Source organism: Eumetopias jubatus, unplaced genomic scaffold (genome assembly GCF_037043125.1).
Source record: "Eumetopias jubatus isolate StellerSeaLion01/CBP00866 unplaced genomic scaffold, mEumJub1_p1.0 scaffold_13, whole genome shotgun sequence".
NCBI classification, from domain to species: Eukaryota; Metazoa; Chordata; class Mammalia; order Carnivora; family Otariidae; genus Eumetopias; species Eumetopias jubatus.
The window spans coordinates 46130066-46156064 of record NW_028274819.1 but is presented as its reverse complement, the minus strand read 5'-3'; the positions used below and the strand labels follow the sequence as shown (position 1 = coordinate 46156064).

General features: G+C 48.9%; 1 protein-coding gene across 2 annotated transcripts in view; it reads right to left on the bottom strand.

The window, feature by feature from the left end:
- Nucleotides 1-13878, bottom strand: part of DKK3 (dickkopf Wnt signaling pathway inhibitor 3) — a 41639-nt gene extending 27761 nt beyond the window's left edge. Inside the window, exons 1-3 of one of the 2 annotated variants that reach the window (XM_028116945.2) lie at nucleotides 13642-13878; nucleotides 5687-5821; nucleotides 2802-2885 (exon numbers count right to left, since the gene is read on the bottom strand). In XM_028116945.2, coding sequence (XP_027972746.2) covers nucleotides 2802-2885; nucleotides 5687-5821; nucleotides 13642-13854 — 432 coding nt within the window. In that variant the 5' untranslated portion in view covers nucleotides 13855-13878. The remainder of the gene's footprint in view (nucleotides 1-2801; nucleotides 2886-5686; nucleotides 5822-13641) is intronic. The other variant, XM_028116946.1, reaches the window with a different exon arrangement.
- Nucleotides 13879-25999: the final 12121 nt, after the last annotated feature.

Here is a 25999-nt window from a genome sequence, read left to right as displayed (position 1 = left end):
GCGCACACTGTGCTAAATTTCCTCGACAGGCATACAGGATTACTGCCTGTCACTTTCCAGGGGCCTCCTCGGGTTACCATACATATTAATACACACACCCGCATTTGAAGAAAGAAAAATAGGGCGTGCTTGGCGGTGATTTGTAATTGAATTCATATGGGAATTTTAAATCCTGAAAATTTAGCCCAGGTTTACAGTATTTTAAAGTTTGAACAGCATAGGATTTTGTCCTTTTGAATGGCAAATCTCTTCTCTTTTCCATTTCAGAGAAAGTTTCTTCAGCTCAGCAGGCATTTCCAAACCAACTGCAAAAATCATTATATTCAGAAATTAGGGAAAGGGACAGTGATGACAACGTCTGTCCCTTTACATCCCTTGGAAGGCAATCTAGTCTTTACGGTTTCCTACTCACTTAAAAGGAGCTCCTGGTCTCTGTCAAGATGATGCTCAAGCCCTAGCCCAATTGTGTTGGGACAATGGTGACCCAGGAAGCAAAGAGGAGTTGAATGGGAGACTTCTGTGCACACGCGAAACCAGATCTCGCTTCTCTGACTCTTGGCAAAGCCACACTGACGAGAGGGGCTCTGCTGGGAGGGTACACACACCACCATTTCTGCCACACGATATCCCTTCCAGAGGTGGCTTGAAATGTCTCCAGCCTGTTCTCTAAAGACCCACGGGATTTGCCAGACACTGGCCAGTCATCAGGTGCCCCACAACTCCTTTCTAGCCAAGCAAATCGGGATTTATTCCCACAGAGAAACTCAATGAGTTCCTATCCCAAGGGCCCTCAGCAGAAATCAAGAAAAACTGGGTTTCTGGGCTCTATCTCTTCCCGTCAACCTCCTGCATTCTCAAGGCCACCATGTATGGGAGTTTGGATTGCACACTGCACAAAGGCACTGCATGTCCTCCATCACAGGGTGGACTCTTCAAGAGACTGTTCACAGGTGTGGAGATGCTGGGCCTCCCAGCTGGGCCCGAAGCACAGCCGCCTAGGGCACACAAGAGCACGTACACCTGGGCAAGCTGGTGAGCAAATTCACTGGCGGCAGCACGCACATGTGGTAGCTGCTCCCTGACTCGAGCACATTATTGGCATCTTCAAGATCTTATCTCTCCCCTGCCCACCACTCTCGGAGCCTCAGTTCCCTTACCACAGGGCTCAAAACCTGACCTGCTCCCCTCCCTTGGGGCCGGCAGAGGGGGCATGGGGTGTGGGTGTGGCAGGCCACCTGTGCACCTGGGCCCCGGGCAGGTGCTGGCTAGTCATTGTCAGGCCTGCTGCCCTCTGGGCTCTGAGAAGCTCCTCAGAGCAAACATGGACCATTGTGCAATAAGATGCTTTTTTTTTTTTTCACTTGACAACAAAGACTATTTTTCTTTTCTAATTCACAGCCCCGAGGGTTCTGTTTCCCTGCTCTTTCTATTCCACGGCTTCTGCCGAGGCTTTCTCATGGGGCCCCAACCAGACCTAAATCTGTAATACTCTGAAGCTCTTCCCTCTTGGTACCATGACCGTATCTATGGCTGTTTGTTTCGTTTTGTTTTTCCTTCCCTCTCTCTCTTCCTACCTTTGAAAGCTAGTTTCTCTTCCCTCCTGACCTTATTCAATCCTGTCTCCACTTCAAAAGCTTCTGTGACCGAGGTGACCCAGCCCGTAAGTGGCAAACTCATGCTTCTAGCCTCGGCTGCTAGAGCTCTTTCCATTTCAGCACAGATCTTGCCCCCCAGGTCCCTCAAATGGTGGGTCACCATCATCACACACAACCCTCCGGACCCCCCGGCCTGAAGTAAATGTCTGAGCTCTGTGCCAGAAACAAGCAAAAGAACCCACCAACTACCAACGACATCAACACCACCTCCCTAGCTCTGATGGGTACACTTCTCTTCCTGTGATGACGCCAAAAGAGCTGAGGAAAAAAAATCCCTGACCCCTCGGAGGGCCAGGGAAGCGCTCTGCACCTTGGAGGGTAAGAACCTGTAGCTGAGGTTTGTGTCAGGCACCTGGGCACAGAAAGACTAGTTCCTGGGGTCCCCACAGAGGACACACATGTTTACGGCTGGCCACGTCACGTGGCAGTCATCTTGTCCACTCCTCACCAGCCATCCGCATCCGAAGCCAGCCACCTCTTTGAGAAGGTAAAGTGCACCTGAGTCACCTGGGGCCTGGGAGTCTGGAGACCAGTGACTCCAACTGGGTCATCTCCCGACCCGTGCCCAGGCTCTCCTTCTGTGAAATGTTGCCCCTTCCACCACTAGGACTCTGTCATTTTTTAAGAACCATCCCACCACTGGACAAGGCAGCACACCACTGTGGAGTAGGAACCATCACAAGGGGGCCAGAGCCTGAAGCCTGGAGCAGGGCGACACCCCTTTTCCCTTAGGCCGTGGGGTTCCACTAATTAAGGTGTTGTTGCTCTCAACCTGCCTGGTCAGGGCCGAGACTATAAAAGGCCTGGCCACACCAGAGGCTTTGGGGATTCCAGGCTGGACGGGCCAGGTTTCGCTGCCAGGGCCCTCAGTCCGTGTACCTGGTACTTCCTTGTTCCCTTTCAGGACTGAGAGGGAGCCACGCAAGTGACAACGGAATTTCATTTCTCTGTTGTTTCTGATGCAAAGAGCGTTGCGCTAGAGCCTGTTACCAGACCGCATCGCTCTGGTCAGAAATGTGGGACCTGGGGAATCTTGCTAGAAAGGAGGCAGGAGAGGTGAATGAGAGCTCCCTTCTGCCCACGGCCTGAAGTCTGGGGCACCCTTCGCAAGCTAAGGGGGTGAGCCCAGGAGAGAAGACAACTCACGTGGCTCCTTTTGCCTTCTTCATCTCCCACAGACGTGATGACCGTCTCGGAGAAGACCGTTTGCCCAGTCTGGTTGTTGGTGACCTACGGCAGAGCAAGGACAGTGAACATGAAACAGAAGGAATTCTGGGCAAATCTCACGAGCTGGTTTCTTTTTTTTTTTTTTCCATCCTCTGAAGCAGGAGCGTCTGCCAAAGTCGACAGAATGCCCACTCCCCCCGTCTTCTTTCTGATTCCAGCAGCAGGCATCGGGCGGACGGGCCCCTGTCAGTGCAGCCATCAGAAACACAACGGAGTCTACCTCACGGGGCTGCTCTGCAGCGCAATGAGGGGGCTCGGAGCAGAGTGCTCAGCGCAGAGCCTGGCACGCGGCAAATACTCAGCAGGAGCTGTTCTTGGGGCTCACCACCTGACACTCAACGTGAACGTCCTTTTCAACAACGACAGGTCTGGGTGTCTCATCAAACGTCTCATGAGAAGCAAGCAGGTTTTAGCTACAGGTGCCCCCCTCCAGATTCTGGTGAAATATTTCATCTCAGAAGTGCTTAAGTACAAAGGGAGGCTCCCCTATCTGACTGTGTTCGCTAGCAGCAAACACCTCCAAGCTGAGCCTCCGCGTCCTGCCTGTGCCCCGACTCCTGCCCCATCCGCGGTCCTAAGGAACACTTCAGCTGGGGATGAAGAACAGAAGGGATGCCGGCCCAAGGAGGTAGGAGATCTGGGTTCTTTGAGTCTCGGCTCAGCTACCAACAACCATCTAGTGTGTCACCTGGAATAAGTCACTTCTCTGATTCACGATGTCCTCATTTCTAGGTCATCTGTAAAGTTCCTGCCAGCTCTAATATCACAAAGAGGCTGCATCCAGAACAGAGTAGAAACACAGCCTACTTTGTCATAGTGGACCAAGTTCGAGTTCTGAGGAGATAAGTATCATGTCTTCACCAACATACTTTAATACTTTTAGCTAAATAAATCCTCAGATTTTTGCCGAATTAACGGATGGCATAGTTTTTAAAAATTCTACGGTCTTTTACTGCAGGTACAGGTTGCAGAACTTCTAAGAGCCTTTATTATACTAATGTGCATTTCCTTATCTCTAGGAGAAATGATTAAGATGTTTTCCGAATATGTTTCACCACCAGCCAGCCCCTCATGAGGCACTGCACAGGATAGATGCTCCATAGAACCCACTGGAAAGCCGCTCCATGGTGCTGATGACCTAACTTTACTGAAAGAAACAGGAATAGAAGAACAACTTGCTGTTGCAAGCACTTTGTAGTTTACAATGAGCTCTCACGTACCTTAAGTCATCTGACCGCCAGGCTACTGTCATGTATATATTGACCTCCCTATTTCATAACTATGGTTAGTGAGGGAAGTAAAATTCAAATGATTTTTCAAAATCATACTAAGACAAACCATGAGAGACTATGGACTCTGAGAAACAAACTGAGGGTTCCAGAGGGGAGGGGGTGGGGGGATGGGTTAGCCTGTGATGCGTACTAAAGAGGGCACGTCTGCGTGGAGCACTGGGTGTTATGCACAAACAATGAATCATGGAGCACTACATCAAAAACTAATGATGTAATGTATGGTGATTAACATAACATAATAAAATTAAATTAAAAAAAAATCATACTAGTTACTGGTAGGACTCACACTTGGATTTTCCAACATCTACAAGAAGCAACCTTAAGCAGAGCCAAACCTGTTAGCTAATTATTGTCAAAGAGAATGACTTAATATTGGTTTTGACAAAAGTAAAACAATGACTTTTGGAAACATTCTCCAGTCGTCCGATGAGCAATGCTAAAGGATTCTGGTCAGCAGGTGACTCGTTCATTTATCCAGGAGTGGGGTGGGGGGTACACACTGAAGCTGGGCACAGCAGGAGGAGAGCCACACAAAGGCTACTTTATAATCGAGGCAATGGCCCGTAAAAATTGACCCCTTTATGCTCCATGACACAGAAACACTCTTGTTTCAACCAAGTCATTACCTGAGCCCTTGAACAAAAGTGAGAGTCTCTCATGAGAGCCATTGGGCCTTGCATATATGAGCTGAGATGAGTTTTGAGGTCAAGTTCCTTGATGCTCACAACAGAACATCAACTCAACAGCCTCTACCAATGACCCTGAATATCTAGGCGCCAGACTCTCTTCAAGAGAAACCAGGCTCACAAGGTCTGCCCTCCCCATCCTGCCTAAGTCACACTGGACACATCTCATGCCAGGGCGGGTTAATGCTACGTGCCTCTGGATTTGCAACGTTTTCTTTCTCAAGTCAGGCGGGGAATGAACCTGCTTGCTCCTCATGCCAGATATTAAACCAGAAGACACTTAGCCATGTGGTGGGCTAGAAACAACTCTGCTATAGAAATTTGAGTGGATAACCAGCAAACGAATATTCAGTCATGTGGCAATAGAGGCTTCCCTTTCCGAAGACAGAGAATATCACATTTGAGTTCCTCCTAAGGAATCAGTGAAAATCTATTCACCAAACATGGCCTCTATTTCAACTCTCTACTAAAACACACATTAAAACCTCTGAGATAAATTCCTCAAATTCAATACTAGAGAAGTATCTCTCTAGACACTTGTTTGCACCCTTTTATCAGATGATAAAAACCCCCGACCATTCCTTTGCAATCAGACTGGCAGGCAGCTTAGAGTTAAATTTATTACTTAAATGCAAAAGCAATTTAGGGTTCTGATACACAGCTCTCCCTCTTAAATAACTCCCTCACTTTCTCTGGTTTTTAATCTGTATTTTACCAACTTCATTTGCATTTTTGGCTTGTGGATCAAATTTGTAAACAAGACCTTAGTTCTCTGATGGGATGGGGAGCTACGGAAAGGAGGTGTGCTGGCCACGGCCACCCTTACCTTGTGAATTTCTCGGTGCACATGGACGGTATTATTTCCCACCTTGGTTTCCGTGTTGGTCTCATTGTGGTAGCTGGAAGGTAAGCTTGCCACATTCACTTCTGATGTTTTAGCAGCAGCTTCTTCTGCTTCCATCTATTAAATCAATGAACTTAATGAGCAAAACTGTTTTCTCTTGATATAAATCAGTCCAAGAGAAAATAAAGAACCACTTCTCTTTTCCTCTTCTGCCATTACAAATAATGGTAGCAGTAATAGGTACCATTAATGACCCACCAGGATTAGACATTGTACAAAATGTTTTACAAATCTCACAGCCTCCCTAGGAGGTAGGTGTGAATATACCCATTTTACAAATGGGGAGAGTAAAGCTCAGGGAGACTGGATAACTTCTCAAGATTATCAGTGTAGGACATCACTCATGATCAGGGAAACACAAATCAAAACCACAATCAGATATCACTGCACAGCTGTCAGAATGACTAAAATCAAAAACACAAGAAACAACAAGTGTTGGTGAGGATGTGGAGAAAAAGGAACCCCCGTGCACTCTTGGTGGGAACGCAAACTGGTGCAGCCACTGTGGGAAACAGTACGGAGGGTCCTCAAAAAGTTACAACTAGAATTACCCTATGATCCAGTAATTCCACTACTGGGTATTTACCCGAAGAATACAAAAACACTAACTTGAAGATACATGCACCCCTATGTTTACTGCAGGATTATTTACAATAGCGAAACTATGGAAGCAGTCCAATTCATAAATGAACGGATAAGGAGGATGTGGTATATATGTATATATGTATATACAATGGTATTATTCAGCCATAAAAGGAATGAAATCTTGCCATTTACAAACACATGGGTGGATCTAGAGGGTATAATGCTAAGTGAAATAAGTAAGTCAGAGAAAAAACAAATACCAGAGAATTTCACTCATATGTAGAATCTAAGAAACAAATGAATGGAAAAAAAAGAGACAAACAAGAAAACAGATTCTTTTTTTTTTTTAAGATTTTATTTATTTATTTGACAGAGAAATGAGAGAGGGAACACAAGCAGGGGGAGTGGCAGAGGGAGAAGCAGGCTTCCCGCGGAGCAGGGAGCCCGATGCGGGGCTCGACCCCAGGACCCTGGGATCATGACCTGAGCCGAAGGCAGACGCCCAACGACTGAGCCACCCAGGCGCCCCAAGAAAACAGATTCTTAACTATAGAAAACAAACGGATGGTCCCCAGAGGGGAGAGGGGTGGGGGGGCTGGGTGAAACAGGTGATGGGGATTAAGAGTACCCTTATCCCGGTGAGCACTGAGTAATGCACGGAATTGTTGAATCACTGTGTTGTACGCCTGAAACTAATATAATATAATTTATTGGAATTACAACTTAAAAAAATTCACTGTCGTCTATCCACAAGACACATAAAAAAGAAAAAAAAGGACTGTCAGGAAAGGGCCGAGCTGGGATCTGAGCGTGCTTCCGCTGAACAATGCTGGCCCCTGACAGGGCTGCTGGGGCCCCGTCCATCTCCTCGTGACCTAATGCGGAGGTCACGTGCATTCAACTGCCTTACATGCCAACAACCAGTCCTGTCTCTCTCTCAGAGCACTCTCTGGCCGCTCAGTGTGCTCAATCTGCACAGATGCTAGGGAGTTAACACCCCAGGAACCGTCCTCAATCAGTGAGGGGCAGGCTATGGGGGAAAGTACCCCAGCTCCCTCTCCCTTCAAAGCGGCAGTCTCTCTCTGAGGAACCCCAGTGGACGGAACCCCAGCGGCGCCTAGCAGGAACCTGCTCATTAGCACAGCCTTTATTCCCTCTCTTGTCGTCCATCTTACTTTCCCGTTTCCTCCTAGAGTTTCTGGGACCATTTCCCAAACAAATTATTTGCTCCCAGACCTTTGCTGTAGGGCCTGGTGGTGGGCAGACCCAAGCAGCCCCCAGGACAGCCCCTTCCCTGAGTTAGGGCCACAGCTATGTCTCCTTCCCCACCCCACCTCTTGGGTACAAGAGGGACCCTTGTAGAAGGTCAGCTGACTAGTTCCCAGGGTCTACCCTCCTTCTTGCTCTTCTTCCACATGTGTTCCTCTCTGGTGTCAGGTTTCTGAGGCTGTTCTCAGATCCTCCACGTTCATGAGCCTCCATGACATCTACACCAGATATATCAGTCAACCTGAATCTGTACCCAATTTCCCCTTATGGATTTACCGCTGCGCCCCACCCCGAGTGGGCAGTTGATAATGGGAGCAGCTCACAGCTGGTTGGACTCAAAAAGAGGCCACATCATGGACTGGCTGAGCCAGATACTCTCTCTCTAGGAATTTAAAACAAGAGACACAAAGAGAAGTTCTAGTTGGTGGCTGGCAGTTTTCCAACACTATCTTTGATTCTGAGCTATTTTTACTTCTTAAAACTAATCCTCAAAAAGATCCTCCTATTTTTTTAAAAAATCACTGTCTTCTATTCCCTTATGTACCAAATGAGGCACCTCTTTTCCTGTCTCTCCCAACCAGGTTTGCTGAGCTGGGGTGGACGTGGGGAAAGAACTGCCATGTCTCAGTGCAGCACAAAAACACTGAACTCCAAGCAGGGAGTCTGGAAGACACAAAAGCTCAAACGATCAAATAAGGACTTTGTCAGAAACTGCTGTGTTTGACCCTGAGAGGATTGCCAAGATGTCTGAAACTCAGTCACGGGCTTCACCATCACCATCACCATCATCATCATCATCATCACCATCACCATCATCACCACCATCATCATCATCATTATCACCATCACCATCATCACCATCATCATCACCATCATCATCATCATCACCACCACAATGATGGCCTCCATGTTTGGGCATCAGCTATGCCTGAGCGATTGCACCATACCTTCCATGGCTCCCTGGATACTCACAGCACCTCCACGAGGAAGGTGTTGCTGCCCTCATTCTGCACATGAAAAGAATGAGGTGAAGAGAAGTGAAGGGATCCGCCTATCGTCATCACATTGTTAGTAGGTGGCAAAACTCAGACAGAACTCAGGTCAGTCTGACTCCAAATTTTGGGCCTTGTGCAGTATGTGCGTCTGCCCTGCCTGAGTAGCTTATGCATTTACTGGGGAGATAGCAGAGCCCCACAGCTAAACCAGTTTGAGGATGATGACTTGCTTCTAGAAGCAAGCCAGGAGTTCAAAAAAAAAGAAAAGAAAGGCCTCCAGGAGGAGGAGGAGGAGGCACAATTGAGCTGGTCTCCAAGGATGGGTAGGATCTGAACAGAAAGCACAGAGGAGGCAAAACTGTGGCTGCCTGGACAAGAACGGTGTGTGTTGTAGGCTGGGGGACAGGGTCCATGCTGGGCACGGAATAAAATGGTGGATGATGGGGCGCCTGGGTGGCTCAGTTGGTTAAGCGACTGCCTTCGGCTCAGGTCATGATCCTGGAGTCCCTGGATCGAGTCCCACATCGGGCTTCCTGCTCAGCAGGGAGTCTGCTTCTCCCTCTGACCCTCTTCCCTCTCGTGCTTTCTATCTCTCATTCTCTCTCTCAAATAAATAAATAAAATCTTTAAAAAAAATTTTTAAAAAATGGTGGATGATGAAGGAGAAAGGGACTGACAGGCAGATCCAGGGGCAGTTCTAAAGTGGAGGGTGTTGGCCTGGTTCTCAACTGGGAGAGTGCATCAGAGTCATACCTGAAACTTTAAAAAGGTATCTATCATAGATATATAACCAGGAGAGTTAGGCCTGTATATTTACACACACACACCCAGATCCCTTCCCAGACCTGCTGAATTAGAACTTCTGCAGGTGCAATCCCAGGTATCAAAGAGCTTCTCAAATGATTCAGAGGTATTTCCTCCCCTCCACTTGCCCCCAGGAAAAAAAACCTCTGCTCCAGGCGATGGGGAGTGGTAACAAGTTCTAAAGACTAGTTGGTAAATAATAAAGAATCCGGAGAAGATGAAGAGGGGAGTGAGGGAACTGGCCAAAACGAGGTGTGGGAGCAGGAAGTTACACCTGGAGGAGGACCCTCTGCTAGGTAGCAGAGGTTACAAATAAGTCCGGGTGGGCCGAGCCCCGGGGAGCTAGCCACGAGGTCCGGCAAAATGTTGCCCGCAGCATGTCAGAAGGAAGAGCCAGGGTTTTGGAGTTAGGGAAGGTGGGGCCAAGTCTCAGCTCAGCCCAGAAGCAGCTGTGTGACCTTGGCAAGACACCAAGTGTCTCTCAACCTCAGCTTTCTCATTTGTATAGTGGAGATGGTCCTACTTTGCTGAGTGGATGTAATAAGTAAGGATCATAAAATCCAAGTGCCTGCCTCAGTACCTGGCACCCGACACAGACGTAATACATAGCTACTTTCATAATATTGTCCCGTAAGAAAGCAGTTTTAGAAGAGGTTAGTTTGCTAGGGTATGTTCGGGTGGAAGTGGAAAGAACAGACAGTAGATACCACGTGTTTGAAGAATTCGCTAACAGAATGAAGTGGAACGGAGCTAAAACAGGAGACAGTATGAACATGAAAAGGACTTAAAAAAATTTTTTTTTTAAGTGAGAGATCTTGGGGCGCCTGGGTGGCTCAGTCGTTAAGCGTCTGCCTTCGGCTCAGGTCATGATCCTGGGGTCCTGGGATTGAGCCCCACTTTGGGCTCCCTGCTGGGCGGGAAGCCTGCTTCTCCCTCTCCCACTCCCCCTGCTTGTGTTCCCTCTCTCGCTGTGTCTGTCTCTGTCAAATAAATAAATAAAATCTTAAAAAAATAAATAAATAATAAAAAATTAAAAAAAAAATAAAGTGAGAGATCTTGGCGTGTTTTGTGATAGAAAAGATACAGCTGGAAAAGAGTAAGAGACTAAGATGCTAGAGAGGCTAAATCCAGAAGCAGAAGGGAATGTCTTCATGTTTTTAAAATTCCCATTGGAATCAGAATCCTCCAGTCTGGCTTTCAAATGATTGACAAGTTACCAAATCTGGAGTTTGCTTTGGGCTGAGCAGATAGACTTTTTATAAAACCGTCTTCCCTCTCAACCAGTGGTTATTTCAACTGAATGAGCTAATAGTTCTTTAATGGCACCACGAACCCAAAAGTACAGTTTACAATGGAAATTTCAACCACAACTATTACTGCCACTAGCAAGAGAAACTTAAGCCCAAAGCAAGAGAAGTTGTTTCATAGAGGAGGAATGTGCATCTTATAAAATATGGCATTCATAGTTGGTTGACTGTGTGTGTCTGTTAAAGGGGTAGAGTAGGAAAAATTGGAGATAAATCGTATTGGGGTTCTTCCTAGGACTGGGTGAGGTGACTAAGAATATTCCAGAATATGTCAGTTACAGATATCACAATGAGCAGGGGGGAAGGAGGGGAAGACAGTGGTTCTACCATTGTCATTACCACTGTTACATTTATCAGTAACATATAGAATATTAAGACGGGAAAGTAGGAACAGCCTAGATTGAACCATTTGAACATTTGCTTCCCCAAATAATGATCCTACAAGTAGAGTTAACTTCATCTTTTCCTGAAGAGCAATCAACAGCTTGAGTCAGCTGGAATATTTAAAATGTCAGGAAGTTACTTGAAAGAAGATTCATGGCGCAACCATGTAAACAATGAATGCATCTGGCCTGGTCCTTTCACTGGACGACAAGTAAATAGCAACTCTCCCGTGTTGATGAGATGTAAGGGGCTTTCTGGCAGTCTCTTTTTAAAAAAATTCATACTAATAGCCACAATCTCTTGAGACTCTTTATATATCAGATACCGCTGGTTCTTTGTTGGCATCATGCAGGTACTATTGATAGGATGATAATGGCAGCCATTATTTATCGAGAACCAACAATCTCCCATACCCCTGAAAACAGCCTGGGTGGGGGAGGGACTTACATCACACAACCTTACTTAACCCCATTTTAGATGGTCAGAGAACTTGCTTTACTTGCATCATCTCATTTAAATCCCCCCTTATCCTAAAGAGGGCAGGGGGAGGGGGGAGACATTTCCTGGATCCCACCACCAGTAAGTGGCAGAGCCAGGATCTGATGAAGGAAGATTTGATCCCCAGAGCCTGTTCCGCCACGCAAGGGTTCAGCCTCTCTCAACCCGTCCCCACCGCCATCGAGAACACTCTGTGGGGCAGGGGTCCCACTGAGCGGGACAGAGGTAGCAGCCAGCAACCCTCCTGGTGGCAAACTTCAACCAGCCGGTCTTCACAACCCAAGCAGAGTAGCATCTGGAAGGAGGAAGCTGGGCCCTGGCAGAGCCAATGGGGATAACTTCCACGGAGGAGCTATGCCACTCAGGTTCCGCTGGTCTCAAACTGCTCCGATCAATGAAGAGTCCAGGGAAGCCCCTGCTGCTCCCCCCTGCCCCCAGCAACAGCTCCCAGAAGAAGACCGTGCTGCACAAAGAAGTTCGCACAGAACAGAAACATGGAGTTGACCTCATCGGTCTCACTGGGAATCCATGAGCAGGAGGGAAAATCCTGGAACCCAGATGAGGAAAGCAGATGACCCGCCCTGGCACCAGAAGGATCACGAGCTCCAGTTAACAGGAAGGGGCAGAGTTAAGAGATATGGGGGCCCACCCGACTCCCCTCTCCTTTTAATTATTCCACGTCATGATTCTTTTGCTTTCGCAGGAAACAGAATGTCTGTCCATGGGTTTTGGAATCTGGCCTGTCCAGTGGATGTTCAGGACAGCTTCCCACACACCTGCCTCCCAATCCAGTCCCCTCCACTGCATGCTCCACCAGGCTGACTGCTCTGGGAGGCAGGGTTGTGGGGAGAATGTAGACCAGAGCTAGCATTTAAGGGTCTGTCCCAGTGGAATGTGGAGAAGCAGGGGTGGGAAGACGCCTCACCCACCAGCATGGACATCTGGTCTCTTGCTGACTCCTTCACTGGGATGGCTGGCTTCTCTCCAAAAACAGGCTACAGCCAGAGCCAGGCCCAACAGTGACCATGCCCACTGACCCCAGGCACCAGGGACAGCTCCTGACACCTGGGCTGGGTGAGCTGGGCCAGCTGTACCTCCTGCCCAGACAGCCCTGCCAACACCCAGGTGCTCACTCTAGGGGATGCCATCCATAGTGTCTGGCCTGGGAGGTGACCGAAGGAAGAAGCCAGGCCAAGCTTTGCTAAGGTATCTGGTGTCTGACAGTAACAGCTGTTATATATTGCCCACCTATTCTATCACAGGTGCCCACACATACCATGGCATTTAATTCTAACAGGAAACTGAGGAGAGGATGTTAAGGGACTTGCCCAATGTTGCCCTGCTAGCGAATGGCAGAGGAGGACCTTGAGCCTAGGACTGACTCCAAAGCACTACTGGGGTGGAGGTGGGTGGCCTTTCAGTGTCCCTCCCCCATCCCCATCTGAACATTTACACTGCTGGGGTCTAGGATTCTGATTTTCCTTCTCTGCCTCGTGGCCTTTGGGGAAGCCCAAACAGACAAGCGGCAAAGCTATCAGGGCTTTTTGTCCTCACACGGCATCCTAACTATGTCTTGGGAAGATGGCACAAGCTCAAAGCCCAACGTACAAGCTAGAACTTGAGATCCCTGGAGCTTCCTAAGCCTCTCTGCGAAACCACAGCGCTGGAATACCAGGGGCCATGCAAGCGCCCGCTTACACAGGGGGGCGGGGGACAATTGCACACTTGAAGACAATTGCGGGGTAGCGGCCAGCAGCCCGTAAACAGGTGGTGACCCCGGCTGCCCCTGGGTGCGTCCAGCCGGAGACTCCCGGTGAACAGGCTCAGATCCAGAGCTTTTTGGCAGGAAGTCAGAATGAGGTGGGAGTTGAGCTCCCCCGGCGGCCGCCCGATCACTCCGAATCTGCCGCCGGCTCTTCCCGGCCCCTTCGCGGAACGGAACATCCCGGCCAGCGCTCGCAGCGCTGCTTCCCCCGGCCCCCACCGCCCCCAGCCAGGCGCTCCCCCCGAACCCCAGCCCGCCAGACGCACCCACCTCCTCCACCGCGCTGCGCAGTTTGTGCTGCGTGTCCTCCATCAGCTCCTCAACCTCGCGGAACATCTCGTTGAGGGTGGCCTCCTCCTGCGGGTAGCTGAGAGCCGGGCCGGGCTTGACGGGAGCCGCGGTCGCTGTGGGGGCCGGCGCGGGGGCCGTGGGGACCGCCGCCGCTAGCAGCAGGCACAGCAGGGTGCCCCCGAGCCGCCGCATCTCCGCTCTGCGCCCGCCGCAGCCGCCGCCGCCTGCGTCCCAGAACCCGGTCAGAGGCGCGCCGACCACCCCTCGGCGGCCCCGCCCCGCGCCCCGGCCCGCCCCCGGCGCCCCTCTTCCCCGCACCCACCCTGGAGGGGACAAACCCGAGGGCCCTCCGGACGCGCGCCCCCTCCCCTCTGTTCCCCCACCCCCTCCTCGGGCCCGGGCTGAGCTCTTCTCCCGCCCCACGCTCCCAGGGATTTCCTCCCCCGGAGCAGCAACGGAGCCGAGTCCCCAACGCCCGCGGCGCCCCCGCTCACCCCCGCGCCATCCCGGGTTCGAGCCCGGCCCCTCCACGACCAGGTCCGAGCGCAGCTCCGGAGCCGCGACCCCACATCCACCCCAGCCCCGTGCGGCCCACTCCGGGGCGATCCGAGCGCCCGTCGGCACTCTCCCCGCGGGGTCGCAATCCAGTCGAGTGCCTGGCCCCTCACCCGCGCAGGAGAGACCGAGCAGAGCAGCCTCCCCCCCGCCCAATTCCCCGCCGCCGTCCCTCACCCACCCGACTGGACCGAGCTGTGCGCGGGCTGGACCTGCCAGACCTCGCCGGGACGCAGCCGCGGGCTGCGGGAACCGGAGCCGGAGCGGCGCGGGGGCGGGGAGCGCGCGGGGATGCGCCAGCGCTGGTACCCGGCGAGCCCGCAGCGCGCCCCGCCCGCCCGGCCCCCGCCCGGCCCCCGCCCCGCGGGAGGGGCTGACGCCCGGCCCCACGCCATTGGCCGGCTGCCGCCCGCGACCTGGCGCCGCAAGGCTGCCTCCTCCGCCTCGGCGAGCCGCCCCTTCCCTGCATCCCTCGGCCGCCGCCGCGTCCCGGTCCATTGTCATCTCTGGCCTGGATTCTCGCTACAGCTTACCGGAGGCGCCGGGAGGGTCCCCCTTGCCCTTCCCAAGCCATCCTCTAGCCGGCATGCAGGGTCAAGGCCCAGCCCCTCAGCCTGGCTGCCAAGGCCCGTCACTGGCTGGCCTTCATCCGCCTACCATGCTTGACGCCTTACTCCAGCCAAGCTAACCCGCTTGTAGCTCCCGGAGTAGGTCGTGAGAATGTCAGCAAGCTCCTCCAGGGCGACAGAGCAGAGTGGCTGAGAGCAGGCAGCGGCGGCCAGACTGCCTGGTGTGAATCCCAGCTCTGCTCCTTACGACTTTACCAATCTGCCAAGTCCCCAGATGGGTCTGCGCTCCGGTTAGCCCGAAGGGAAAATGGAGGTTAGGGTAGTGAGTGTACCTAGTAGTTAAGGAGCATAATACATGCAGGCGAGTGCGGGGGGTGAGTGGGCTCTGTTAGCTAATCACCGTGGGAACGCAACTTTGTCTTATTCACAGCAGTGAGAGGGGCACTCACTGTTTTCGAACAATTTTTTAAATATGTGAGTATCCAGAACAGGAAGCACTCACATATTTTTTTAATAAACGAGTTTTTTTTTTTTCCCTCAAAGATTGTATTTATTTATTTGAGAGAGTGAGTGAGAGAGAGAAGGAGCAGGGGGAAGAGGGAGGGAGAAGCAGACTCCCCGCTGAGCAGGGAGCCTGCCATGGGGCTCAATCCCAGAACTCCAGGATCAGGCAGACGCTTAACCTTAACCGACTGAGCCATTCAGTTGTCCCTAAATGAGTGTTTTCTTAAACCTCCTCCGATTTCTCCCTATTACTCTTTCTGTCTGGCCACCCCTCCCTTCTCCCATTGGTCTAGCTAACTCCTCCACATCTTTCAAGAACTAGGAGTCTCTCCCGAGCTTTCCCTACTCCTCCCCATTTCTCCTCTGGCCCCCCCAGCACCGCGTGCTGCCCCATTGCTCCAGACTTGCCAGGGTCTTTCTGGTCCCGGCCCATTTCCCCCCAGTGACCAGGAGGAGCCCCTGGGTGGCAGAAAATGACTTGTTCACGTTTGTGTCACCACGGCCACAGCCGTAATACACACTCAGCTTCTGAGAAATGGATGGACTAATCAGTATAACAATAGCTATTTTTTTTAAAAAGATCTTATTTATTTGAGAGAGAGTGACAGACAGCATGAGAGAGAGAGAGTGAACATGAGCGGGAGGGTGGAAAGGCTGAGGGAGAGGGAGAAGCAGGCTCCCTGCTGAGTGGGGAGCCTGGCATGGGGCTTGATCCCAGGACCCTGGGATAATGACCTGAGCGGAAAGCAGATGCTTAACTTACTGAGCCACTCTGGCACCCCAGTGATACTTATTGATATTTTGAAATAGCAATACCATTCCTGAGTGCCATGTGCCAGGAACAGGTGTTAACTCATTTAATTTTCAGACAAACTCTGAGGTTGGTACTACTACTTTTATTCCCATTTTACAAATAAGGAAACTTTCCTAAGGCCACGTAGCCATTAAGTGATTGAACTGGGATTTGAACCCAGGAATCTGGTTCCAGAGTCTTCATCCTTCACTGCCAAACTCCTCTGCTCTAAACTGGCTGGGAGGTGTTGGAGCTGACTTGAGAGTATTAAATGAACAATTTCTTTTCTTCAGGTGACCACTTGGAAAACATGCGTTTGAAGATGAAGGAATTCAGGACATGCCACTGCAAATACTGATTATTCTGAGCTGAAGGCACTTGAGAAATAGCAGATGCAGGAAAGGTTCTCAGACCTCCCCTTTCTACCTAAAAACAGGCCATGAATTGCCCTGTGAGGAAGGTGCCTTCCCTGTACCAGCAAGAGAAGAATGTCCTTATCATTAAGTAGGTTCTGGGAACTGATGTCAAAATCGATCTGTACAAGCAAATTCACTAAAATGACGCTATCTTCAACTAGTCCCTCCCCCCCCAATCCAGTCACTTCTCCACAATTTACCATCCAGAGCCTAGAGCCCTTTGCCTTGTCATTTCTTCACAAATTTATTGTTTCTTTCTTATTTTTTTAAGATTTTTATTTATTTATTTGACAGAGAGAGAGAGAGAGACAGCGAGAGAGGAAACACAAGCAGGGGGAGTGGTAGAGGGAGAGCAGGCTTCCCGCTGAGCAGGGAGCCCGATGCGGGGCTCCATCCCAGGACCCTGGGATCATGACCTGAGCCGAAGGCAGACGCTTAACGACTGAGCCACCCAGGCGCCCACAAATTTATTGTTTCTTTGTCAAAAAGTCCGTAAGCTTTCTGCTCTGGTCCCTTCCTTGGGTCCTCATTTTCTTGTGAAGTCTCCCATGTACGTGTGAAATTTTAGTAAAATGTGTATACTTTCTGTGACTTATGTCAGTTCAATTCTTGGGCCCAGCTGGAGACCCTACAAGGGTAGAGGAGAAATTTTTCCTCCCCCACAGGACGCATGGCCTCTTTGTCCTGTTCATACACTTGAGTCCACAGCAGAGTGTCGAGTGGGGAGAAAGCATATTTGAGGCCTTCTTGGCGCTGGACACTGTGCACACCCCAACTCCATAGTGAGGGCGTGGAGACTCAGAGAAGTTAGGCCATCCTCTCAAAGCCAGACAGCAAGCGAGGTGTCGTCTGGAAGGAGACTCAGGTGTGGCTGACACTGAAGCTAGTGTTTCTTTGTGGAACTCCCCCGTCACTGTTTATCACAGAAAAATGAGGCTTCTAGCTATGTCCTCTTCAGCCTCTGAACCTCTGGGCTGGGCTTTCCTGAAAATTCACAGAAAAGCCCCTTCCCCCAGCATCCTCTGCTCTGTCCTCTGGATATTTGGCAACTCACCTATCCATTAGCTTTCTGGAGGTGATTGAGCCCATGCAAAGGACCTGGAGCCAACTCTCCAGGCACACACCTTGCCCCTTGAGGCGCACACTCTAGGAAGAAACTGAAGCAGGTCTGCAGGCTGTGGCCAGGGAGCACCCTGGGGCTAAGCCACTAGCTGCCAGGGTGCGGATTTATAGAGCAAACCGCCTCTTTCAGCCCTCCATGACGCTGGCTGTGACAACTGGGAATTGTCCCGAATAAGACTTGTCTTCTGCCTTACTTGTTTTGCCATGAGATCTGGAGCTCTTGACTTTCAGACTGAACCTTAAAAAACAACAACAACAACAACAAAAAACATGTTGAGCTACGCCAAGTGTCAGGTGAAGGGCTATGTACTTTTTCATATGGGGTCTATATTTTGTATTCCAAAATGTGGGGATGTATTGATAGTTCCCATTATTAAGTGAAACTATAAAAAAAAAGAAAAGTAAGAACATCTACGGGCCTCAATATGAGAAAATATAAGTGTCCTCTCTGCCCAGCTTCTTGCCAATCTGATCACCAGCCTGAGGCATTCACAGGCAAAGAGGAAAGACACTAGGGTCAGTGAAGAGATGATCCCAACTCGATCCACACACAGTCCGGGCTCCAAGAAGCTTGGAGGCATGGGTAGGGGAAGCCCTGTGGGTTTGGGACCTGAGTTGAGAAAGGGTCACAATCTAAATGACCATTGTAAGGTGAGGGGTCCAGGGGTACTGGATCATCTTTAGGGCAAGGAACATTCTAAAATTCCACAATTTCTATTATATCACTGGTCTAAGTTCTGTAACAATTAGGGACATTCGGTTTTTTCTTTTAAGGTATTGGAAGCACTCTAAAATTATTATTTTAAAATACTAAGTTTTCACATTTCTCTATGAAGGACCTACAGTGTCTTAAACCAGGGTCCCATTTCATTACTGAGGAAGTGACAGCAGAGTGGGTGTCACTTGCTAAAAATTACCTAGAAAACTAGCACCCACACAGCAATTTCATGGCTGGCTGTCTGCCCTCCAGAAACTCGTGACCAGGTGCTTACAAAGACATGTATAAAGATATTTACTGAAGCCACAATTTACAATAGCAAAAAATGTGAAAACCACTCAGTGGTTTTTTTCAGAAGGAGAATGGTTAAACGGGGATTTCTACAAACAATAGAATACAGCCATTAACATAATGAATAATATTTCTAGGCAACAACATGGGTAAATCTCAAAAGAAATAATGTGGAGCAGGAAAGGCAATTTGCAAAATGATATGTACACAAAACTGTGCATATTTTAAAAACACAAAATGGCCATTTATATTGTTTATGGATGCTACAAATATAGTAAAAAAAAAAAAAAATACAGAAATGTGTAGGCTGCTCCTGAGGTGGAAGGCAGAGGAAGAGATGGGGGCCGTCCTCGGTGGGATTTATAACACTTTATTTCTTTAAGAAAGAGAGTGTACCAGCAGGGAGACGTTCTGAATTAGAAGTGTCCAAATACTGATATCTATTTAATCATCACGGTTGATTAACTACATGTGGGTGTATGGGAGTGTCCATTGTATTATTTTCAGTATGTTTGAAATAGTTTGTGAATAAATTGAAACCAAAAGAAAAAAAAAAAGCAATAGGCAAGTCCCCCCACCCCCATCCCACCCCCCAGAATAAAACAAAATGGAAAACCTCTTAGTGCCAAATAGACTTTTCTTAGATCTGCACTTAACAGAAATGCTCACCTCCCCGAGGCCCAGCGGTGGCCTCCATTACTGTGAGGTGAGAAGCTGGAGTGGGAGGGTCCCCACAGGGAGGGGCATGTCTTTTCATAAAAGGCCCTTCTGTCTGCTTGAAGGGTTACAACTTTCCTCCTGGGGTGGGTGAAAGGGCCAGAGAGCTGGAGCCAGATAATGGCCCCAGGCAGCGGATGGGGCTTATCTGTCCCCCCATGCAAACAAGGAAACCTCAGATATCCAGGACTCATAGGCACTCAGTCTGCATAGATGACTATTATGCATTGATTTTTAAAACTTTAACAATTCAGGGGCTCAGTGGGTTGGGCGTCTGCCTTTGGCTCAGGTCATGATCTCAGGGTCTTGGGATGGAGCCTCTCATTGGGCTTCCAGCTCGGCGGGGAGCCTGCTTCTCCTCCTTCCCCCAACTTGTGCTCTCTCTCTCTCTCTCTCTCTCTCTCTCAAAGAAATAAAATCTTTTTTTAAAATTTTTTTTTAAAAAGCAAAAGAAACTTTTAACAATTCCGAATAATGAATTACATCTGGGGAGGGTATATTACACATCTCTCTCTTTTTTTTTTCCTTTCCCTTCCATCTTAAATAGACTATTCTGAACATAAATTTGGAAAACAAAGGTGAAGAGCTGCTCAGAGATAAGGTATCTGCGTGCCTACTTAGCATCTGTTTTCCTGCTAGAATGCAAGTCACGTGGGATTGCCCAGCATGCCTGCCTCTCCACCATATCTCCTAGGGCCAGGGAGCCTGCTAGGGGCTGGGGTCCGGCCCTCAAGGACTCTGCAGTGTCTGCAGAGACAGAGAAATCAGCAGAGCATGCCAGGACAGGACAGTAAGGTGGCCCAGCGAACTCTGGGGGGACCCAGGAACCCTCAGGGATGACCCTCTTCTCCGACCCCTTTGTCTGGGCCCGAGACAAACTCTGGTCTAAAGCTTGACCCCTCATGTTCTGTCTTGGATTTGAGGCTGGAGACACCATTCAGCTACTTGAGGACACAAGCCAGCTTGGAGAGAGAAATTCAGAGACAGAGTGATGGAGAGAGATATTCCGAAAAAGAGATTTAGGAGCCTGAGAGAGGGGATGACGGGAAGGAAGGGAGTTGCAGCTTCTTAACTATGTCGTTCTGGTTCCTGGTTCTAATCTTTCAGGAGTCTTTCTGAGACCCAGCTGCCCTGGGTCTTGAGATGTTTTTGGATTCTTCTCAAATGCTTCCTTCTTTTGGGTTGGAGCTAGGTTAGGAGCTAGGTTAGGTTTGGAGCTAACCTTTGGTTAGGGACTTTCTGTTATTGACTACCAAACTGCCTTAAATATCTGGAGTGGGGCTGCCTATATCTTAACAAAGCAATCCTTTTCAAAGAAGGTTTGAATTAGAGGAGGTGACTACCCCTCTCTGAGACCCATGAGTTAGAAACCACTGGCCACCAGGTGCTGCAGGACAGGGAAATGTTAGCCAGGGACATCTTCCCCTTTGCTAGTAGACCCCTGATCTGCCATGCCAACCACCAGTTTCATCAAGCCCTCCCAGATCCTGCCTGTAACTTGTGATTGTTCTGAAGAAATTGGTGCCAAGATTTCTCTGAATGGAAACTCTATCTGGTTTTGGAAAGAGTGTTCACGTGGATTCAGGATTTCCATGAGTAACAGCTACTGAATATCCAAAACATACATGTAATTTGCCAAGTTTCCGTGGGTGGGTGAACCAAAGAGACCCTGGGGACCATAGCCCGGCCATCACCCGTGGAACACAGACCAGGAGGATGAGCCTCGAGCCTAGCTGTCTTGCTTTTTTAATTTAGCAGGTGGATTCATGTGCTCCGTCTATGCTTTGCATGTGTGTCTGAAGCGGAGGGTGACTAAGGACTTTTGGTGGGGCCAGTACCAAAAGAGGAAAAGCAAATAATTGATGTCATTAGGCAACTAATGGAGGAAGAATATCTAGAAAGGTGATCCTCCACTGCTTGGGGACAGAATGATGTTTATTTCTTCCCTGGAGCACTTTTCAATGCAGGTGGCATAACAATGTCCTGTGAAGCTTGCTAAACAATACAGGGGCCCGGGTGCCCTTTGGGGATGCAGAGCCAGTAGGCATGAGACAGGACCCTTCAGGCTACATTCTGGAATGGTCCTCACTAAGGATTCTGTTATCATCAGGCCTCACCAAAAAGCTCTCTTCCCATGCCATCAGTTTCTCCTTCCACCTGAAGAACAGCATGGTCAGGCCCCGGGGATGTGGTTGGAAGCTGCTGGACTTAGAGCTAGATAGTCCTGGGTTTGGGTTCTGGCTCTGACCCTAACTGCTGTGACCTGAGTATCCAGGGATTCTCTGGCTTATGGACACGTTAATGCCCAAACCACAGCGCTCTTAGCCCAAATCTGCTGTCACTAAGAAGATAATCTGAGAAGTCTCCCAAGGGGTGTGTTTGTGTAGCTGAGAGTCCAGTTGCCTTCACTACCATTATCTCCAAGACAGCCATGCCATCTTGAAGATAATGAGCAAAGACTTGGTAGGTGGTGTTCTTAACGACCTGGGACATGTCTCCAGTTGCTGCTATTGGTTTCTGCTACATTAAGATCCTTGCTGGTCAGCAGTAAAAAAAGGAATAAACTGTACACATGACAACACGGATGCATCTCGAATGCATTATGCTAAGTAAAAGAAGCTAGACTCAAAAGGCTATATACTGATTCCATTTATATGATTTTCTAGAAAGGGCAAAACGATAGAGACTGCAGACAGATCATTGGTTGCCAGAGGGACTGACTACAAAGGGCACAAGGACATTTGGGGGATTTTATACCTCGATTGTGGTGATAGGCAAGGAGCGTTGATATACATTTGTTGAAACTCATAGTTCTGTAGGCTGAAAAGACTAAATTTAATGTACATAAATTATACCAAAACTAGAAGACAAGAGGAAAAAAGAGGCAAAGTAGCTTGCCCAAGTTCAAGCGAGGAGTTGAAGCAGGTCATGCTGAACTCTTGGGTCCAGACATGGAACTCCCTTGCAATATGGCCATTCACCAACCTTAGGCAGCTCTGCAGGTGGGTGGAGAGGCTTCTCAGGAGAGAGGGCTCTGACTGTGGTCAGGAATGTCAGGCAGAGAAGACAGCAGTGGACATCGTGGTGTGGGGGAAAGAACTCTGTTCTAGCCATGGTTTTGCTACCTTCTAGATTTATCCTCCTGGATAAGCTAATGTATCTCCCTAAAGTCCAATTTTTCTTACTTTTAAATAATTTCTCTTTTGTTAAAAGAGAGCAATAAAAGCCAACCTTAAGGAACAAGCCCTTGTTGGGAGACACTACAGGGTCAATGCCAAGGGCAACCCCGGGCCCGTGTTACTCTCCAGCCAGGTGATGGGAGGAGTCTCCCCACTTCTCAGAACCCTGTTTCCCCCATCTATGTCAGAAGGACAGGAACTGCATCTACTTCGTGGGACTGTTGTGGGTCTTACAAGAAGTCGTTTTTTAAGTCACTCAGCAAAGTGCCCGGCATGTAGTAAGCATCAATGAGTGCTAGCTATTGCTTTATTGTCATCCTCAACATCATTACCAAGCCCAGCCAACAAAGCTCTTGCAAGCAAGCAGGGAACAGAGTTCCATTTGTGTAGGCTCAGCTGGGGCTTCAGGCGAGGCAGGGTGAAGGGAGTGTCCACAGCAATTTTGCTTAGACAACAAAGGGTTATGGAGGGTCTCGGGGCAGACAGCTCTTTTCTGTTTACACAGGCAAACCTTTGATCTGCCTCAGCGCACAGTGCCGCTGGGATGGCAGGGTCAGAAGAAGTTCACACAATAAACACGTTCCCATCCTCGTTTGGCTCCTATTGCGGAAGCTCTCACATTTTAGACGCCTTTTCTTTCCTCGCTCAGGGTCTGCACATCCCTTCCTGCAATATGATTTCCATCCAGTCCTCTGCTGAAACGTGAGCAGGATTCAAATGAAGGACTAGGTCCAAGTCCCCCAGTTACCAGGGAAAAGACTTCCTGCCATTGGAGCAATGTGGATAGCGACCGCTGAAATCGGGTCTCTCACTGTTATTCCTCTCTCACCGTCTTGCTCTGTCTGTTCCGTCTCGATCTGAAGAGGACACTTGGACTGGGTCTATTTGCCTAATATCTCTGCAAGACGATGGCCCCTTGCTAGCGACTCTGAATTGGGAAATTCACACCACTGGCCCTGCGCTGCCCAACTCCGCCAGGGAGCACAGCCCGGTACCCATCACCTTTTGACCCGGTGGCTCTCACACACTAGCAAGTATCAGAATCGCCTGGGGGCAGGGGGACCGGATGTTAAGTCCAAGTTCCTGGATGGGGCCCTGGACTGCGCATCTTCAGCAAATTCCTAGGTGATCCTAATCCTATCCAGAGACCCAACTTTTAGAACTTCTGTCTTGATTGCTGGGGAGATAGCAAGCGTCACCTGTGATCCAAAGATGGTGGGAGAGTTGCTGATGGCCGCGCCTCAGCCCAACTGAAAGAGAGATGGAAATCGTTTTCCACCTGCTTTCTGCCAACGGCTACCACCAAACATGCTTAACTGGGTTCAAATCACAGGACCAAGAGAGGAGGAACTGGTAAAAGATCTGCTCAAAAAAATGGACCCAGAATATGGTCCAGAAACCGGGTGGACAAAGAAAGATATTTACAGAACACAGTGGATATTCAAGGGGCAGAGCTGGTAAAACCATGCTGAGTGTCACATCCAACATAAGGCGAGGTCGGAAAGAGGGAGAAAACAAAAAGTGAGCAGCTTAGAAACAGGTTTGGGTGTGGCACCTGACACGGGGAAGGGCAGGCAGTGCAGACCCCTCGTCTGTGAAGGGTGAATGGTGCTGGAGGGCAGCCTGCTTTTCTGACCTGATGGCTAGATAAAGCCTAGAGGGGCAGCCGCTGGTTTCAGGGACCAGACAGGCCTGAGCAATTCTCTTAAAGCTTAAGGGTTAGGTAACACTGTAGTCTAAGAATCACGTTTTATCAAACTACAAGTAGTTGATAAAACTATTTTCACCTATCAAAAGAATGAGGTAGCTCTGTCTATTCCCATTCATTCATTCGTCTATCATTTGTTCTACTAATACTTATTGGGTGCTAAGGCTCTGTTCCAGGAGCTGGGAATAGAGATGAACAAAAGAGCAAAGCCTCTGTTTTTATAGAGTTTGCATTCCACAGGATAGAGACTTCCCAACCTACACCACACACACACACACACACACACACACACACACACACACACACACACACAGAAATTACATTTTATATTTATATTTTAGGTGGCGGTCAATGCTGTGGAGAAGATAAACCAGGAAGGGGACTGAGAAGAATGAGGGAGAGTTGCTAGAGTATATGCCCTTTGGGGAGACTTCTCCAATAATGTGGCATTTGAGCAGACACGAAGAAAGTGAGGAGTGATCTCTGATAAAGCCTAGTATCCAGAATAGGGGAAGAATGCTTATAATTCAACAACAAGAAGACAAACAACCCGAGTTTTAAAATGGGCAGAGAACTTGAACATTTTTCCAAAGAAGATATACACATGGCCAACCAGCACAAGAAAAATGCTCAACAGCTTACACCTTACCTCCGATATCATCAGTTAGAGAAACACATATCAAAACCACTTCACACCCATTAGGACAGCTGTAAAAAATAAAAGGGAAAATAAGTAATGGTGACGATGTGGAGAGATGGGGACCCTTGTGCATTGCCAGTGGGAATGCAAAATGGCTTAGTCAATGCAAAAAACAGTTTGGCAGTCTCTCAAAAAGTTAAATATACAATTGCAATATGACCCAGGAATTCCAATCCTAAAATTGAAAACAGGTACTCAAACAAGTACTCACTTATACGTCCGTGCATATTCCTAGCAGGACTCTTCACTGCAGCCAGAAGGTAGAAGCGGCCCAATGTCCTCCAATGGATGAACGGATAAACAAAGTGGTACGCCATACAATGGAATATTATTCAGCCTTAAAAAAGGAATAAAGTACTGATAGATGCTACAACATGGATAAACCTCCAAAACATTATGCCGAGTGAAAGAAGCCAGATGCCAAAGGTGACAGATTGTATGAATCCATGTATATGAAATATCCAGGACCGATAAATCCATGGAGACAGGATGCAGATGGTGGTGACCAGGGGCTGGAGGCTTTACTTTGGAGTGATGGCAATGCTTTGGAACTAGATGGAGGTTGTGGTGGTACAACACTGTGAATATACTAAGTGCCACAGAATTGTTCACTTTCAAACGGTTGGCTTATGTGATGGGAATTTCAGCTCAATTAATTATCAGAAGAAAAAAAAAACCCAGAAAGTGAAGCATAGGATGATCCGCAAGATAAACAGCTAAGGAAAAACAGGAAAGGGGAAAACAGTGGTGCATGTTGCTGTGTATCTATCAACACAGAATATCCCCTATTTGCCTTTCTGTGCCTGATGACATTTGTATAATGTGCATGTATTACTTATGCAAGAAATTCAAAGTAAATCAATGAATTATTTTTATTTTATTTTATTTTTTAAAGATTTTATTTATTTATTTATTTGAGAGAGAGAGAATGAGAGATAGAGAGCACGAGAGGGAAGAGGGTCAGAGGGAGAAGCAGACTCCCTGCCGAGCAGGGAGCCCGATGTGGGACTCGATCCCGGGACTCCAGGATCATGACCTGAGCCGAAGGCAGTCGCCCAAACAACT